At 36.1% G+C, this 19,941-nt stretch overlaps 1 protein-coding gene and 1 pseudogene across 2 annotated transcripts; one reads left to right on the top strand and one right to left on the bottom strand.

The window, feature by feature from the left end:
* Positions 1-7,107, top strand: part of LOC120271975 — a 15,054-nt pseudogene extending 7,947 nt beyond the window's left edge.
* Positions 7,108-10,588: 3,481 nt separating this feature from the next.
* Positions 10,589-18,390, bottom strand: LOC120270138 (tetraketide alpha-pyrone reductase 1-like). Of its 2 annotated transcripts, XM_039277172.1 has the most exons (4): positions 18,080-18,390; positions 17,827-17,998; positions 17,568-17,753; positions 10,589-10,616 (listed from the first exon to the last, which is right to left on the bottom strand). In XM_039277172.1, exons 1-3 carry the CDS (start codon positions 18,213-18,215, stop codon positions 17,750-17,752), a joined length of 312 nt encoding a protein of 103 aa, XP_039133106.1. In that variant the 5' UTR covers positions 18,216-18,390; the 3' UTR covers positions 10,589-10,616; positions 17,568-17,749. The 2 variants fall into 2 exon arrangements, with proteins under 2 accessions (XP_039133106.1, XP_039133100.1); XM_039277166.1 differs by lacking the exon at positions 10,589-10,616 and having other exon boundaries at positions 17,504-17,998.
* Positions 18,391-19,941: the final 1,551 nt, after the last annotated feature.

Below are 19,941 nucleotides of genomic sequence, written 5' to 3'. Positions count from 1 at the left end.
ATGCCCATCGGGTTTCGGCCCATAAGGATGCGGTTGTTTGTCAACGCATCGGGTTTGGGGCATGACACAAGACCTCTATTCACAAGGCCTCTCATAGCCTGTTTCTTTTTTTCTTTTTTTTTTAATATATTTTAAAAATTCAAATAATATTTGAATGACTTTAAAATTACTATTATTTCTATTATATTACTATCATAGTATAAAAGTAACATATATATATATATATATATATATATAGAATGGGAAAAAAATTAACCCCTCTTTTTTTTAAGGGGAGCTACTAAGTTAACAAAAAACCAAAATAACTAAAGATTAACAACACTTAAAGCTTAAAATCACAGGCTGCAGCAGCCTCTAACCAACCAATTAGGAAGCTCCAGACCCTTGTGGAAAAAAGAGATTGAGGGGTTCTTTAACCGAAATCTGGCAAGCATGTCCACTATGTGGTTTAAATCTTTGGGGATGAGTTCCATCTAAGCTGAGTTGCATCTCCTGAGAAGTTGTCTAATAGCCAAAATTTTATCTCTGATTCTCCAATGTGCGAGCTTGCCATCGGTATGGACCGTGTCGACAAGGCTTGGGCAATCCGTGTATTATTTGTAAGGAGCGAGGTCTCTATTGGTGTAGCATCTAAACGCCTCTTCCATCACTTTTGCCTTAGCCTGGATGCTAGATTCTACAATGCCAGAACTCGCTCCTCCCAAAATTACCATCTTGTTAGTATTAATTAGAACAAACCCCATGCCACAGCATTGACTTTGTCTGACCATGAGGCATTAGTAAAAAGAGACAACAAATAATGATAAGGGAAAAAGGTTAACTTTCCAATAGCATTTTAGTTCTCTTGCATATTTACCACCATGTCAACAACATGTTGTCCAATTTTAACAAAATTAGGGTTAATGTTGTTGAAAGCCTTCGAGCAATGGGCTTTCCAAATCAACCAAGCACAATTGGCAAGAGATGCCTTGAAATTTTGGCTTCCACACTTGGTTTTCCAGCCTTTAGTGATCCAATTTCCTCCTAGTAAATTGCCTTATAGCTTTCAAATCCACCCCAACATACCATCTAATGACATTCCAAGCCCATAATAGCTTCTAGTAACCCCACATCACATGTTCATCCGTTTCCAATTCTAACCCACAAAAGCAACACTCCCTCGCTAGACCAATATTCAAATGATACAGATAAGAGAAGATAGGAGTTTTGTCGTACAACATCCTCCAAGTGAAAAGTTTGACCCTAGGAATAGTGTGCAACTTCCAAAGAGCATCTCAATTATCCTAACTATCTTCAATTGCAGTCCCATTCTGGTACAACCAAGAGTTAATCGAATTGGCTAGTGAAGACTTGGTATCCTTGGAGGTCCAAACCCAATAATTTTTACTCTCTCTATTCAAACACCCCTTCCTCAAGAAGGACCAATCAAAGTTGTCTCCAAATAATAAACGATAAGTATCATAGTTTCCCTCATAAAGATCCACACAATCATTCGCTGAAAAGTTATCCAGCAGTAGACTCATATTAATAAAGGTCGGCTTGAAAGCAAGGGGAATTTTGAAGAGCCAAGGATCCAACAAAAAATTCATTTTGCCAGGATTACACTCTTTAATTAAACAATTGGACTTGATTTTAGCAGCAGCTAAGCAAAGAGCTCTAAAAAAGTTGGACACATTTTTTAAGGGTTTATTGGTCCAATTGTTAAAATCCACATACTTCAACTAACACAGATGAACCCAAAAATAATCATCAGAATTTAACAGCATGAAAACATTCTTTGACATTAAAGCGATTTTTGCATTCCTTAATTCCTAATCCCAAGTCCCCCATCAGTTTTAGCAAGTGTAGAAGTGCTCCATCCCACTGTATGGAAGCCTCTATGATTACAACTCCCACCCTAGAGGAATTTCCTAGCTATTTTTGAAATATGATCAAGAATGGAATCAGGCACAACTATGCAAGATAGTAGATAAGTAGAAATGGGCATTAACACACTGTTGATTAACACAACTCTGCGTGCTAAGGAAATGGAGTTATGGCTCCAAGCTTTTATACAATTATGAGCTCTATTAACCGGTGGCTGGAAACAGTTTTTGACCAGTATTTTAGGACCAATTAAGCACCCTAGCCCTACAAACCTTCTTGTTTGCCCAACAAGAAAAACCGGCAGTAGACTTACTCACACTAGGATTTTTGCCAGTAAGATCAATATAAATATTCAGACAGGTCTTGCAAGCCTTAGCTACCAAGCGGGATGCTCTTGACAAATTGACAAGATCATCAGCGAACATGAGATGGTTTAGATTTCTAGCTAGTCTAGCATCAAACCCAGGAATCCAAATTTGACTCGAAGCAAATTAATCTTAAACATCAGAACAGCCATACATAAGAGCCTCTCTAATATGCAGTGGAGGCTGAAACCAATAGAAAAGTGATCTAAAGAATTAGAAGACTTATCTAGATCGTAGGCCACAGAATTGGCTCCTCTATTAGCATTGACCACTATGAAGCTATTGTTCAAGGACAATAAGTTGACACAATATTGAATGATAGATCCAAACTCAGTGATATCATCTGTGTTTCAGTGAACAACATTGACAACCAACTGGGCATCCATTTTAAAAGCTAGATAATATTTTAAATTAATATTATATTACTTTAATTTTGGAATTTACTATTTTTAGAAAAAAATTGAATGAAGCTATACAATTCCATAGCCCATAATAATTATACTTACAATATAACATATACTCTAACCTTTAAATCAATACAACATAGTAAATTTTAGTTTGAGTGCTTGCAATACAACACTTCAAAATAATTTGTTTGATTTTTATTAAACGGATAGCCACACGAATTTTTATTTTTATTTTGTAAGGATATATTCATAAAAATATTATTGTTATTATGATTTTTATTTATATAATTTAATTTTTTAATCACTGTCAACTACTTTTTATTAGTTTATTTAAAACTTCACAAGGTTATGATTTTTCTAAACTGATATCGAATTTGTGGGAGCTAGTTTAGGATAGTTTTGGGATGAAATAAATTTAGAAACATTTAGAAATTATAAATAAGTTTATGACCTATTTTGGTACTGAGAAGTGAAATTTGTATAAGTTTGAGAATAGTACTTTTCAAGGCTACGTTGAAATTGCTATCCCAACAAAAATATACATCTTGGTATGTACCTCTTATTTTTCAAATTCATTCTAGAAGAGAAGTCAATATATGATGTACAAGTGTACATGGTATTTTTAGAATTATTTCTAAAAATCAGTAATTGAGATTTCATCATTTAAAATTAAAATTGACTTTTTTCCCAATAAAATAAATTTTTCCTTACAAAACACAAACAATAACAATTTTTAAATAGTACTCCCTTGACTTTCACAAAATCTCTAAAAGAATTCGGTGTTGTTTCTTCTAAAATATTTTCTGAATTTTCACTTGTTAAATTTTTTTTCAAATAGTCTCTAAAAAAACCAAAGTGGTGGATGATAGCGATACACATTAAAAAAAAACCAATATATGAAAATAAAAAATATTAACTATATTCGTTTCTATCAAACACTCTAGATCATTTATGTAGCTCCACATTTAAAAAACATGTTGATCTAGATCATAGTAACAACTGAGCTTTTTTTTTTTACTTGTGTGCCTCTGAATATTTGACTATTGTGTATATACCTCTCAATAAAACCAGATGCTATGTATAACCCTTACAATTTGAATTTTTTTTTTTTGGATATATTCCTTAATACCTCACATACATCACTTAAATATACAATTAAATATTAAATGACCAAAAAAATCTATGTATCTACCCTTACAAATACCTACCTAATGGTCTTTAAGTTAATATTTCTCCAAATATACCCTTAAAAAAATAATTTTGTTTAGGTTTATTACATCTAAATAACAATAAATACTATTAGATGTAGTATAAAAATTTATATAAAATTCTATTTTTATTGTTATAAAAAATTAATATTATTATAACTTTTAGTTATATAACATATCTTGAAAATGTACGTAAAGTAGATCGAGAGACATTTGTCAAAAAATGAAATAAATAAATAAATAAAAATAAAAGTTTTAGGATACATGATATATTTTTTTTCATTGAAGGCCATATAAGTAAAATTTTAATGATATACATAAAAAAAAACCGTTAATTTTATTAAGATTAATAATGCAAAGGGTAAATTCCACCTAGAGAATTGAGGGTGATTTCAAATAGCATATCTTAATTGAGTGATGTGACATGACATTATTATAATTCTTATGTCTAATTGCATATCTAATGTGAACAAGTGTAACATGTTTTTCTCCATCTAGATTTGCTAAGGCGGTTCAAAAAAACTGTTTAAACCATAAACTGGATCGGACCGGTTTTTTTTTAACCGCCAACCGGTTTCATCATTAATCGGTCCGGTCTGGTTCCAATTTTCGGAACCGCGGTCCAAACCGGACAGGACCGATTTATTTATAAATCTGTAAATATGGTTTTCTGTTTTAGGGTTTATTAAAAAATTGTTTTTTATAGGTTTCAAAACAAAAACTAAAAAGGCAAAAAGGCAAAAAGTAAAAACTCCTCTATGAGCTCTCTACCTCCGAGGGACCAAGACTTCGATTCTCTGGCTCCGCTAGTCAGCCTCGACCTCTCTCTGATCCCTCTCACTCTTGCGCTCGCTCGCTAGTCTCTCTCTCTCTCTCTCTCTCTCTCTCTCTCTCTCTCTTCGAAGTTGAAGATTTCGATAAAAAGGTATTTTTTGACTCTTGATTGTGTTCTTTCTTTTCTCAATGATTGATTTGGTACTGAATGGGTTATTGTTAGTTTGTTACAATCGACGGATGATTCAAGAACTTCCTCTAGTTTTTTTTGGTTGAATTTGGTGTTTTTTTACTGATGGCCATTTGGCTTTGGTTAAGCTGTTTAGGTTGGGAACTTGGTGTTTTGCCTTTTTGGTGATCGAGCTTGATCTTACTATTTGTGTTTAGTGTTTACTATTTGTGATTCACTGTTTTCTATATTCACTGAAAGTTTGAAATGCATTCTCTTGGATCTTATCACCTTTTCTCTTTTCTATATTCTTCTCTTCTCTTAATCATTAAAGAAAAGAATGGAATGCAGGCAATTAGTTGGAACTACAAGTGTTATTGTTTTGGTAGATTATTTACTCATTCTAATTTCTAAGTATTTCTAACCATGTATAATTCTGAATTTCTGATTAATCCAATTAAATTTGCAATGTTTCCACTTTACTTCTTTGGATTGGTCACTGTACCACTATGTTGCTTTCTAATTTCTAATTTCTAAATTGATTGTTTTATTATTGGTTTAGCTAATTTGATGGTCTGAAGAAAAATCAAGTTACATCTAGAAATGTAACGAGACAACGTCAAGTGTTGTTTCAAGAAAGAGGAAATCTTCTTTGCGGTCCGATGTTTGGGAAGATTTCAAAGAAATAGAGGGGACTGATAGGGTTGAATGTAAACACTGCAAGAAGAATTACAAGTGTGATAAGAGCAAAAATGGCACTAGTACTTTGCATAAGCATATAGGAAAGTGCACGAAGAACCCAAATAATGATAGCAAAAACCAAAAAATTCTAGCCTTTGACAAGGTAGATGGAACCGAAGATGGTAAGTTGGTGACCGTGAATTTTGATCCTAAAGTTTACAGAATGGCTTGTGTCGAGTACATAGTGTGCAGGGAGCTACCATTTAGGCATGTTGAGAATGTGGCATTCAAGGCATTTTGTTCCAAGCTACAACCCAAGTTTAAGCCACCATCTCGGATAACTGTGGCTAGAGATTGTTACCAACTGTACTTGGACATAAAGACAAAATTGTGTAAGAGTATAAAGAAGCATAGAGTTTCCTTGACCACAGACACTTGGAGATCCATTCAGAATATCAACTACATGTGTGTCACAACGCATTTTATTGACAAGGGTTGGGTTTTGCATAAGAGAATCATCAACTTTTTTCAAGTTCCAAATCACAAGGGGGAGACCATTAGTAGAGAGCTTGAGACATGCATGCGAGAATGGAAGATCAAAAAAACTATGCTCTATCATAATTGATAATGCATCATCTAATGATGCATCACTAAACAGTTTGTGGAGGAAATTGTGTTATGTTACAAGTTCTGTTGTCCTGAAGCCAAACTTTCTACACTTAAGATGTGGTGCTCACATCATCAATTTGATTGTGAATGAAGGCTTGAAGGAGATCGAGAAGTTTGTTGCTTCCATAAGGCTTGCTTGCAAATTTGTGCGGTCTTCAACAGTGAAACAACAATTATTTGAAGAATGTTGTGAAAGAGAAGGAATTGAAACAAAAGCCTTATTGTGTTTAGATGTGGCCACTAGGTGGAATTCAACCTATCTTATGTTGGATACAGTAATAAGATTCCAAAAGGCACTTGATGGGATGGTTGACGATGGGAATTATGATAATTATTTCATAGAAGAGGATCAACAACCACCTACTGATGATGACTGGGAGCAGGCAAGGAAATATACAAAGTTTCTGAAGACTTTTTATATGCCGACTAAAAAGTTTAGTGGGTCATCATATACAACATCAAACTTATTTCTTCCAGAAATATTTGATATTTCCCAAAAGTTGGATGAGATGATAAATCAACCAGATGAGAATCTCACACATTGTATGATGGCTATTAGAATGAAGCAAAAGTTTGACAAGTACTGGGGGGATGCAGAGAAAATTAGTGATATGTTGTTTGTGGCTTTTGTTCTTGATCCAAGGTTCAAGTTCAAATTACTTAGACATTTTTATGCTAAATGTCGAAAGCCACAAGATTATATTGAAGCTTTATGCCAGAAAATTGAGAAGTTGCTTAAGGATTTGTTCAACTTGTATAACAAAGAAAATCCACATTCCTCAAATGATAAGCAAAACACACAAAGTGCTCTAGTTGAAGTTGAGGAACAAGAATCAGATCTTTTTACTGAGTATGCAAATACTGAAGACTCTTCATCAAGTAAGCATGAAGTTGATAAATACTTGACTGATAGTTGTGAACCATACACTCGGCAAAAAAAATTGAGTGTTCAAGTTGGTGGAGGTTGAATGGTCACAAGTACCCAATCTTGTCGCACATAGCTCGGGAGTTATTAAGTGTTCAAGTTTCTACAGTTTCTTCTGAATTTGCCTTTTCTAGTGGTGGTAGAATTCTTGAGTCATTTAGGAGTTCTTTGTATCCAAGGATGGTTGAGGCGTTGATGTGTTCGCGTGATTGGTTGCTTGGCAGTCGTCTTCTACCTATTATGGATGAAGAATGTAGAGAAGAGTTGGACAACTTATTGCATTCTCAAACAATTTTGGCAGGTTATCTTCAAACTTCATTCTTATTTATTTTATAATTTTGTTTACTAAACTTTTAAACTTGTTTTTTCTTCCTGTTTACAATCATTTTCAGAAATGGAAGTAATGTCAACCGGTTCACATTCACTTGGGGAATGATTACCTTCCATAATCTTTGAAGAGGATGAGAGTGAAGGGGACTCAGATTAATCTTGTTGTGTTTGTTTTTTTTTTCTAGTTAATTTTTGTGGACTTCACCTTTGCTTTCTGAATTTTTCTAGTTGTTGTGGACAACCTGTGTGCACATACTATGATAACAAGCTGGTTTGCAGTGTAGTAGTGGATCTATCATAAGGAGGCATTGGATTTGTTCATAAATAGCTTATTATCATGGTCTCCATTCTCCAACATTATGAGTTTGTGGTTGTATGGGCTTGATTCATCAGCATAATTTGACCATTTTGTTTTTCACTGTACATGTAAAGGATTGAAGTTCATCATTTCATTGTATTGGGGTTATCAGTGGGAATTCATTCTAAAAAGGTTTATAGTTTTTGTAATTTTTTTTATATAAGAAAATAAGGGAATGGGCATGAGTGCACTCTTGATGTAAATAAAATTCATCAATGAAAATCCAGTTTGTGATTTTATATACAATTTGGGTTTTCTATGAAATAGGACACCAAATTCCTTCTTTGTGATATTGTACATGAAAAGCATATATATGGATATGCTCAGGGGAAACATGAGGTTAGTGAGTAAATGTGTATATTCACTTCTTGTATCAAGACTTGGTAGAGTTTCTGTGAATTCTTTTGGTATTAGATTGGTCATTTCGTCTCCTTCATTGGTGGTTGATAGGTTGTGCCTTCTGAGTTTGCCTTATCACCCTCGTATGGTAGCACTACCATTGGTGCCACATTAAATGCCCACTTCTCCTTTAGAAAGGTGTTGAATCTAATTATCATCTCTCTTCGGAATTCCAGCTCTCGTGTGAAGAGATCAAAGAGGACAAAGGCGAGGATATGTAGATAAGTAATGTATATTAATTAATTTAATTTTAATTCATAAAAACCGGGACCGAACCAGACAGGACCAAACTGGTCCAAACCGGAATCGGACCGGACCAGACTGGTCCAAAACGGTTTGGACCGGTCCAGGTTTCCCTATTATTTGGTCCGGTCTAGTCCCAATAATAAGGAAACCGTTTAACCGGTCTGGTCCGGATCGTGTACAACCCTAAGATTTGTCCTTAGTCCTTTAAGCAATGTTGTTTAATTTATATTGATTGCAACTATTGCACGTTTGACAAGTGTCTTTAAATTTTAGTTGATGATTAGTATCTTGTCAAAATCTCATTCACAAATACTAGTGCCTAGAGATGGCAATTTGTACCTTATCCGATGGGTAGTAAAGGTATTACCCGTTATTTTTTTAGCGGGTACGGGTCGGGTAAAAGTATGCCTCTACCCTACCCGTACCCTTACCCGTTGAAGTACGGGTTTTACCCGTACCCTTACCCTTATATATATATATATATATATAATTTTTTATTAAGTTAAACATTTACCCACAATTTATCCAAGATATATTTTCATTGTGATTAATTTGAAAATAATGCTTTAAATTTTCTCTTAATATATTATTTTGAATTTTATTTAATTTTTATATTTATATTTGATATAGCATAATATTTTTTTTTATCTAAATACTAAGAATCACAATTAAATTTAAAAAATTAAACATTATAAAACAAATATAAAAAAATAATGTTATAATAATTTATTCTATAAATATAAAAACATCCGGAAAGATAAAATACTAACAAAAAATCAATTGGTTATGAGAATTATTTATAATGTTTTTTATATTCAAAATCTCACTCGACATTTATAAAATTTGAAACTATATAAAATATAAATAATAGATATATGAAAAAATTTAAAACTAAAACCAAGATAGTTAAACATAAACAAAAAAAAGATAGAGTTACCATTGAGTCCTAAATAGACGCCAATAAAAATCAACAAATTTGTTATTTTGTATAAATTAATTTGTTACCTATAACTTTTATGTGATTATATAATTTAAGATAAACAAATATATATCAACTTGTAATTTTGAATTTATGGGCATGTGTTTAAGCATTCTATTATTTTTGTTATTATTTAAATTTATATTTAAATTTTAATTCAATAACTTGAACAACGGGTAAGCGGGTACCCTGCGGGTATACCCATACTCTGTGGGAAAGTGTAAGGGTATGATTTTTTATACCCCTGAAGGTACAAGTAAAGGTACGGGTATGAAATAGGGTCACAGGTACGGGTAAGCACTACAAGAAATAAGACTTATAGCGGTGGAAAAAAACTGCCGCTATAGGCCTCATTTTAGCCTCAACACTCTTATAGCGGCAAATATCGAATTAGGCGCTAAATCCTTGGTCGCTATATGTTTTTTTTGCTACAAATGTACACTTTTGCCTCAATCCTATCTAATAGGATTAAAGCTACATAATTATCTGTAGCGGCGGTAAGTTTTGCAGCTAACTATTCCTATAGCGGAGGAAAATTTTGCCGCTATAAATTCTATAGTGGCGGAATAGTTCCACCACTATAAGACCAATAGATCTGTTTAGTATCCTATAGCGTCAAAAAAATCTGCCGCTATAGACCAAAATTGAGTAGATTCTTTAATAACTAATTAAATCTATTTCTAATATAGACAAACAAATATATATATATATATATATATATATATTTGAGACAAATTTACAAACCACAAAATTTGCTAGCAAAATTTTTTGATTTAGACATTCGAAGGTTTGAAAGAACAAATAAACAAAAATTTTCAATCAAATCTGACAACAAATGCAACAAAAAAAGTTACAGAATATATAACATCACAAATGGTTTGGACTTGAAAACCCAGTTGTGTCCTTCACCGTCTTCCAAGCACACTACTACACAGTAGTAGCTTTTTTAGATGTTCCAATCGACATTTCATAACAAATGAATCAACAATTGATCTAACATAGGTGAAAATATGGCTAAAAGCATCATTGAATTAATGGAAATAAAACAGGATTAGGTAGAAAAGAGCACCTTCATTTTCATCATGTAATAATTCTATACTTTGATTATAAATGGCCAGAGCTGACTCGAACAACTTATGAGCATTTGCAACACCATTAGAGTCTCTGGCAGATGCAAAGTTTGCCTCCAAGTCGATACAATTTTTGAAGAACGAGACTTGGATGAGGTAAAGCTAAAAATCTGTTTCAGGCAAAACAATACATGCTTTACTTGACTTCTATCAATCAACTTGGCTTCACCCTCTGAGCTTCTCCTCTGAGCTTCTCCTTCGTCCCCCTTGCCATGGCAAGCGGGGGACATCCCCAGCCACCTAGTCATCCTAACAAGTCCTGGAAACAAATCGCCTCCTCACTTACACAGTCGCTAGATAACTTCCCACTTCACAATGCTCAGCTCTTAAACAAACTCAAGGAAACTACTTCCAGCTTCATTCGACTAGATGTCGATGCTGTTAATCACGGACGTATGAAATTTCAACATGCTCTTTACGGTAAACTGTTTGGCAAACCTCCGCCCTTTGATCAAGTCAAATCTACGCTTCTCGCTAGATGGTCGGAGTTTGGTGAAATCTTCATTTCGGATTTACCAAATGGGTTCTTACTGATTCGTTGTTCCACGGAGAATGCGATGCAAAATCTTCTTCTTAATGGTCCATGGTCAGTGAATGGTATCATCCTGCAACTGTCGCCATGGAAGCCGTTCTTTGAGCCTTCCTTTACTCAGCTTAACTCCGCTGTAATTTGGGTCCAATTTCACAACCTCCCAGTTAAATGCTGGGACGGTGACACTTTGGAAACCATCGCTAGTAACTTCGGCAGGCTTATCAAAATTGATGAGTTTACTTCAACTTTGGCTAGATCCAAATTTGCCCGTGCGTGCATCGAGATCGACCTGTCTAAACCCTTGTGCAGAGGTTTCTGGATTGGCGATGACACTCATCGGGTCTTCGTGGTCGTTATGTACGAGATATTACCAACTTTCTATTACTCCTGCGGCCTAGTCGATCACGGAAGTCGTTCATGTGCCTCGTCTCCGTCTAGTGGCAGCAGAGGGATCCACCCTGGTTTCCACTAACACTGACCAACATATGGATATTTCTGATCCTATACCGGCGCCTTCTCCCTGTGATCCTCAGATGGAAGCTACCCCGATCAGTTCGGAAACTGATTATGGCCCTTGGTTGCTCGTCACTCGCCGCCGCGGCCGCGCTCGGGACCGAGGAGGAAGCACCCATGCTGATCTCGCGACCTCGGGAGCAGCAGCCGACTCAAGTGCCGTTGTCACAGAATCTCGAGGCGCCCCTCCTCGAAACATACGTGGCGAATCTAGATTCAAAAGCAGTGGGCGGTGCACTGGTCCCAAAGTGCTTTATGACAAACCTCCTGTTCCCCAGACATCCTCCTATCCTTCTCCGTCAAACGATCCCTTTACCGCAGACCCCCTCATTGAGAACTCTGCCCATGATCTCGACTGCATCATTCCTTCTCCCAACGTCTCTGTGGCAGTCACTTCTGCCCCCCACTTTAACTCTTCACCGAGTATTCCTTCACAAAATCCCTCTTCACACACGGCTTGAGACAGTGGACCTCTTAATGTTAGTCCCTATGCTTCTCCTGGTCCCCATAACATCACTGTTCCTTCTGACACTCCCCCCACTACCTCTCCCCCCTTCCCATCTGCGATCATAGTCAGCATATACCATCTCTCCATCCCAGCTCCCCCCCTCCTATCCTTTGGTCTTCTCTTCCAAAGTTTCCCTCCCCTTCCTCTGTAGCCAATAACTCTCATGCTGCTTTTGTTGCGGAAGTTTCCTCCACACTCTCTCGGGGGGACATGGAAGAGGATGGTTCTAAAGAAGAAGATTACTCTGATGATGAAGACTATGAAATGTCTGGTGACGATTGTCCCGATGATGACATGACCCTTAACCAATACCAAGATGAAGTAAGAAGAGAAGCCCTCATCAGGAAAAGCTCCCTTAAAGCTGATGTTTCTAGAAAGAAAGGAAGGGTTGACCCGTGGTGCTCACGCGCCTAAGTCTATTCCTTCGGCTTTTCCTCTTCCCCTTCCTTAGGGAGTATCTGTTCCTATTCTTTTATTTGGGTTGTTATATGAATACAGCTAATATCTTGTGTTGGAACTGCAGGGGTATCTCGTCGCGGGACGCCTCCTCTCGGATCTTCCATCTTATTCGATCTCTGAAGCCTCTCATCGTTTGTTTAGTAGAAACTAGGGCCAACTCTGATAGGGTAAATCGCTTCTGTAATAAAATTCCTAATAGCTGGGAGTGGGTAGCGATTCTGTCCGAAGGGTTTTCCGGGGGAATTATCGTTCTCTGGAACTCCATTATTGGTTAGCTCACACCTCTTGCGTTCTCCCATCATGCTTTACACTTGGTTATTTCCACTGCTTTTTCTGCCCAGTTTGTCATCTCTGTGGTTTATAACTTTGTTTTCTGTCGCAAACAGCGGTTTCTCTGGTTTGAGCTTTCCAAACTTGCTTCCCTTGTCCAACCTTGGCTCGTTTTGGGAGACTTTAATTCTATTCTCTCCCGGAATGAGCACAGGGGTAGGGCTTTTACTTACTATTCTCGCAAAACTTGCCTTTTTTTGGATTTTGTAGCTCGGAATAATTTAATGGATCTTAAGTTTTCTGGTTCCTCTTACACCTGGTGCAACAATCAGTTTGGCCACGCTCGTCGTTGGGCAAGGCTTGATCGTTGCTTGGTGAATCTTAAGTGGAATGATATCTTTCGATCCTACACTCTTAAACACCTTAATCGTTCCTTTTTGAATCACTCTCCTCTTTTTCTTACCATTAACTTTTTTCCTTCCCGTAAAAAAAGTATTTTCAGATTTGAAAATTTTTGGTTCGATTTGCTGGGTTGTCACAATGTGGTTAGGGACACTTGGAATTTCTCACCTCATGGTAATCCCATACATGCCTTTTTTTCCTCTTTTGTCCCATACTCGGTATAAACTTATCTCTTGGTGCTCTTCGGGCATAAACAATATCGATTCTAATTTAAAAACCACCGAGAACAATATTTCTAATCTCGAGCTCTCTGATCTCAATCCTAATTCTCAAATTGCCTTGATGGACCACTACGCTCAGCTTTCAGCTCTGCAGCGTCAATGTCACATCAAATGGGCTCAAAGGGCTAGGTTACTGTGGGTCAAAGATGGGGATAGGAATACTCATTTTTTCCATGCTATGTCTAGGATGCGATCGCATAACAACTACATCTCCCAGGTTGAAGATCTTAATGGCAACGTTGTTAGTGATCCTGCGGATATCGATCGTGCTTTCATTAATTTTTTTGATAACCTGTGGAACGCTCCTTCAAATGTCACCTTAAATGTTGCTGACACTTTACCTCCCGACTTACCAAAACTCTCCCAGTCAGACAATACCTTTCTCATTCAAGAGGTTACCATGGAAGAAGTTTTTTGCACTCTTTCCGATCTCCCTTCAAGTAAGTCCCCTGGACCCGATGGTTTCAACGTTGAATTTTACAAAAATTTTTGTCACATTATCGGCGATCAATTTTTTAGCGCGGTTCTTTACTTTTTTAAAAACTCTTTTATGCCAGTTTCTTGGGGCCAAACTTACATTGTTTTCATTCCCAAAATTGATCACCCGAAGATGGTTTCTGATTTTAGACCGATTTCTTTGTGTAATGTGTGTTTCAAGGTCATTTCCAAAATTCTAGCTAATCGCTTAAATGAGGTCATCCCTTATCTTATTGGTCCAGAACAAGTTGGCTTCATGAATGGTCGGTGCTCTTTTGATAACATCATTACCATGCAAGAGGTCGCCCACTCTATTGAAAATGATATGGTTAGCCCCCTAGGATGATTATTAAATTCAATATAGCTAAAGCTTATGATACTTTGGATTGGAATGCAATTCTTGCCGTTCTCTCTAAGATGAACTTCCATCGCACTTGGATTTCCTGGATTAGTGCCTGCTTGCGGGCCAGCTCTTTCTCACTCCTGATTAACGGATCGCCGACTCCTTGGTTCAAATCTTTCCGAGGTGTTCGGCAGGGGGATCCCATCTCCTCCTATCTTTTCATTTTGGTCTCTTAAGTCCTCACCTCTGCTCTTAATTCCGGCTTACATAGTAATTCAATTCCTAGCTTTGAGCCTAAATTAAATCATAACTTTAATAATCTCATGTACGCCGACGATCTTATCATAGTTTCCCATGCTTCTCACTGGGTTGCTAGGAACATTCATTACTGCATGTCTTTCTACTCCAAAGTAACTGGGTAGTGTCCCAATTATTCCAAATCTCAAATTTTGTTCCCCTCTTGGTTTAACAAACATGTCACAAAAAGCATCTGTTCTATCTTAAACCTCAGCCATGCTTCTTTCCCCTTTAAATACCTTGGTATTTTGATTTCTCCCAAGCGCCTTAATGTTAACGTTTTTAGGCCCATGGTCGAAAAAATTAAGCACATCTCTGCTAAATGGAGCAATTTTCATCTTTCATACGCTACTAAGAAGACTCTTATCAATTCCTCCCTTCTGTCTATTCCTGTATATACCATGTCTATCTACCCTTTGCCCACTTCTATCATCTCTGAGATATCTAAAGTGGTTAGAAGTTTCTTCTGGAGTAGGAACGGCAATGGAAAGGGCATTCACAATGTGTGCTGGAATTCTATGTTAATAGGTAAGTCTTAGAGGGGCTTGGGGATTAAAGACCTTCATCTTGCAAAACATTCATTATTGGCCAAACACATTTTTAAATATTTAAACAATGATAATTCAATTTGGATTGATATTCTCCAAGTAAAGTACGGGAGGGTTAATTTCTGGCTTGATGTTATTCCTGCTAAATGTTCGTGGTTTTTTCGCGGATTATGCCACTCGGCAAGATTTCTTAAACATTATTGTAAAATCAATTCTGTGAATCCTGATTTAACATCTTTCTTCTGGGATCCATGGATCTTTGACATTCCGATTGCTCTCAAACCTACGTATATTAATATGAATGTCGATCTCTCCAATATCCTTGTGTCTGATCTTGTTTTGGACAATAATTGGGATTTTAATGCCTTTTCTCGGATTTTTGGTGATTTGTCTCACAGTGTCGTTTCCGAATCATTTATTGTTGATTATAATCTAAACAATAGCTGGATTTGGTTACCTAAACCCAACTGTCACAAAATTTCCCCAGCCATCTACCACCATTTTAACAAGCAATCTCCTTACTCTGATCATTGGCCTGGTTGGAATCTACTCGAAAAAAATTCCCGTTGCCCTCGTGTTAAGCATTTTTTTGGTCGTGCTTTTAAGGGTCGTATCTCTACATTTGCTTTTTCTTAATCATCCGAATATTGGCCCAGATCGGCCCTGCCTCTTCTGCGGTCTTCATCGAGAAACCATTAATCATCTTTTCAACAGCTGTGCTAGCGCACAATATGTCTGGAACCAAATTGCCTTCAAAACAAATCAGTCCTTTTATTTTCAGGATGCTTTTCAGTCTGGAGAATGGATCACAACTTATCACAACTCTGCGAATATTCTAGCTCTCATCGCTGCTGGTGCATGGTTCATCTGCCTTTGTAGATGTAATTATGCCTTTAAAAACGAGAGGCCAAATCTAAATATCATTGCGATCAAGGCCATCGCTCATACCAGAGAGTTTGCGTTCAATTTCTGTGACCTCATTGGTAAAAAGTTTATCCAGTTTAATTTCTCTTGTATGGAAGGTCCTTTCCTCTTCACTCACACGGCAATCAATCTGGCTCGTCAGGTAAGATCCACTGGTTTTTTTATCACTGATTCTTAAAATCGTGTTTCTCTCGCAGGGTGCGTGTCGCAACCTATGAGGGACAACTCTTCTGATGAAATCTTTGCCATTGAAGTCGCTTTGCTGACGGCCATTGAACATCACATCAAAATCAGACGGATCTTTTGCTCTCAGCGTGGCGTTTTCGACATCCTGCATCGTCCTGTATCTATGCTTTCATGGAGATATCATCAACAAACTAGCAACATCAAGTTTCTCCCCGGACATCGACCATAATCCAACCATCGACATCATCCCCCTTGCCTGGATTCAACCGGCCGCCAACCTTGCTTTGTTGGGATTTCGCTATCTGCGCCTCAATCTCTTACTCTTTGGCCGCGACCTTCCCCGCTGGATCATGAGATCATTGTCTAATCATGGTTACACTTTCCAATAATTGTCCACTGCTATTTCTCCTTTCTTTTTGTATTTTTCAGTGTTTGTTCCGGTTTCTTCAATCTCCTCTATTAGTTCTCTGCTCTTTCTCCTTTCTTTTGTAATTTTCAGTTTTTGTTCTGGTTTCTTTAATCTTTAATTAAATTAGCTTCTCAGTTGAGAAGTTCTTCACAAACATGCTTTTAGTAACAAAAGAAAAAAAATAGAATTAAAGGTAAATCCTCACTACAAGAAATATTTGATATTATGCCATGCCAGTGAGACTATAAGACTCATTTTCGAACATATATCAAGCTATTACTTTAACAAAGAGCAGGCAGAGATTTTGACTTTTTCCAAAGAAGGTTGATGTGGGACATTTCAAATGAGAACTTGTCTTCATAAATATAACATAATAAGCAACTAAAAATAAACTAGCATAAGAAGAGTATCAAATGGATACTCTTTCCCATCCACCAAGGTAATAATGCACAAGATGTTTCATTTGAAACAGAACCACACATAGGAAAATAATTAAGCAAGACATCAGCACAAGAACAGAGTAATGAAAGAAAGAAACTACAATTTTAGCAATAAAAACCATGCAAGACGGGGAATGATGGCCGAAAACTAAAGAGTACAAGGAAGTTTCTTGATGAAATAATACAAGAAGAAAGAGTAGTGGAATACTTTGTCAAAAGTTCAATGATAAAAATTGGAGATTAAATTCACTTTAAGGGTAATTAACTATCACACATGCATGTGATTAGGCACTTAAGAATAAATTTACACAGAATATATATATATATCTCTAGCTAAGGATCAGTATCTATTTAAACAAAAATCAAGGTACACACACACATATATATATATATATATACAAATGTGAGATTAACTTTGTGCACTAGTTCAAATACTTTAATTGCTAATTAGTTATCAGTTGATTATGTTCACCTGAAGTGTTTCACATAATTCAACATCGCTCCATGATGACTCATCCAAAGGTACATTTGGATCAATGTTTGAAATCACTTTGATGGTCGATGAAGATGTAAGAACAACTCTCTTCAGACTTGTGTTCTTCTTGCATGATCCTAATACATTCAATGTGCCACTAATTGTAGGATCTAGGATTTCTAACTGTACAAAAATTAAAAAGTTAATACCATCCTTTCATGTATTTATGCAGTCATTGAGTTTGTTACTGCCTAACTTTGGATCAGATATAGGCCCTTGAACAACAGGACATGCAGTGTGAAATACACCTTCACAACCCATAACTGCACTGTCAAAGCTTCCCTCTATTGTGAGCTTAGCCTTCACTAGTTGTAGTCCCTCCTTTGCTCCTTGTAATTCCCAGAGATGCAACTCTTTCTTGGTATTTTCTAATAAATCAATAAACCACCTCATAGTTATTACCTTTTGTACGGTTAGTAAGGAAAATTAAAGGATATTAATAACTGTACCTGGGTCTCTCACAGTGCCTATCACATGATATCCTGATTCCAAAAGTCTTTTGACAAGCCAAGAAGCTACAAATCCTGATGCACTTGTCACACAAACCTGTCCTTTCATGCTAGAATTCAGATCCATTTTAGACATTAGATATGGAACTTGAGTTTAATTTCTATGTATATATATGAACATGTTCATTAGCCTAGCAGTAAGGATTAAAATAGGTGAAGTTTCTATGTAATACACCAGATATGTCCTATTTGTTTTGTTCATATGCAATAAACCAGACCTTTGGGTGTATATATACGATGGAAAGATATTAGTTCATAGGCATCAAGAATGATAAGTACTCTAAATAGTTATACTAGATTTTATGGGAAAAATTTTGTATCTTCAGAGCATTAGAATTGAGAGGAGCATCAGCTTCGTTGATTACATTGGAAATAACTTGCAACATGATGCCAAGCTGAATCCATCTTCTACTGTAATAGACCCATTAACAATCACCATCATCATAAATGGTTATATTAGTTTTCATGGCAACACTTCTGTTTATGTAAATTATATACATATTATATATATATAATATAAAATATAAAAAAAAAATTGAAAACCAGAACTAGTATTACTCACAGTGTGAAAAGTCCATCGTCTCATGCTGAGGAGCAGAGCCGATGAACCAGAACTAGTATTACTCACACTTCTGTATATATACGATGGAAATATATTACTCACAGTGTGAAAAGTCCATCTTCTCAACATCATCACCATCCATATCATAATCGGTGCAGCCACCATAGGCTTGCAGCAACCTTTGAAGCTCCTCCCATGACCTCGGTTTATGCCAGCTATACCCAATCCTAGTTTCGATCATGCGTTTCCACTCAGCTACATACATCTCTGGCAACACACTCAATGACGATGAGACTATCTCTGGAAATAATAATTGAAATTAAGACTATCTCCGAAAATAATAATTGAGATTATTTTATATTGTTTTTGAAAAGAAACTTCACATCTTCAGTCACCGAGAAACTTAATACAAACAATAAGCCTATCTCCGAAAGTATCATCATCGTAGCATTGCTAATGATGTCTATATAGGCTGCACACATAAATCTCAACCTGAAACATAATTCCCAATTTTAAAATCTAAACTTTAAAATCTTGAACACATATAACAAAATATTGAGAATGAGCAAAAAAACATACATACTAACAGAATAATTTTAGATAATAGTCTTCCCATGATTAAGAGTAAATAATACGAGCACTAATAGAAGCTAATTGAGAAAATGAATTGAATGTCCAAAGTATTTAGGGTCTAATAGTATTGCAAATTCATTCAATCAAGCTTAAGCTAAAAAAAGAATATAAAACATCCAAATAAGCACCTGTTCAATTGAGATTGTGGTTGATTTGTCAAGCCTTCATCCTTGAAATCCACAAACGCACAATTACGCAGCCTGTCAACAAAAAAACATAAGATAAATTTCCATGAACAAAAAATAGAAACAACAAACACATTTAGCTACATCAAAGTCAGCCAGGGCTCCAAACCTAAACACTGCACCAGCAACAATAATAGCAATTCTTGGTATATTTCATGTAAGCTTGGCTAGTTCCTCCAAAAGTAAAAAACCACATTAAAAAAATAATTTGTTAACTGAAAATCCTATAGTAAACCCTAAAATATTTTAATTAATTCATCACACAAATCAATTCACATAAACCCATTGCAAACATCACAAGAAATTTCTGAAACCACTAGCATAAAGAAAGAAAATGCAGGAGAAAAATCTCTCCCATTCACCAAGCAACCTAAAAACCATGCAACGATGTTTACAAGCTTAATGTCACAGTAAATCAAAAC

The sequence above is a fragment of the Dioscorea cayenensis genome, chromosome 2 (assembly GCF_009730915.1).
Source record: "Dioscorea cayenensis subsp. rotundata cultivar TDr96_F1 chromosome 2, TDr96_F1_v2_PseudoChromosome.rev07_lg8_w22 25.fasta, whole genome shotgun sequence".
NCBI lineage: Eukaryota > Viridiplantae > Streptophyta > Magnoliopsida > Dioscoreales > Dioscoreaceae > Dioscorea > Dioscorea cayenensis.
This window is presented reverse-complemented; position numbering and strand designations above follow the sequence as displayed.

Excerpts from the sequence above, each read along its gene's own strand:
- LOC120270138 (XM_039277166.1), bottom strand. The coding sequence starts at position 18,215 with ATGTCTAAAATGGATCTGAATTCTAGCATGAAAGGACAGGTTTGTGTG. Across the intron at positions 17,999-18,079 it reads AGGCACTGTGAGAGACCCAG|AAAATACCAAGAAAGAGTTG; the intron begins GTACAGTTATTA and ends TTGATTTATTAG.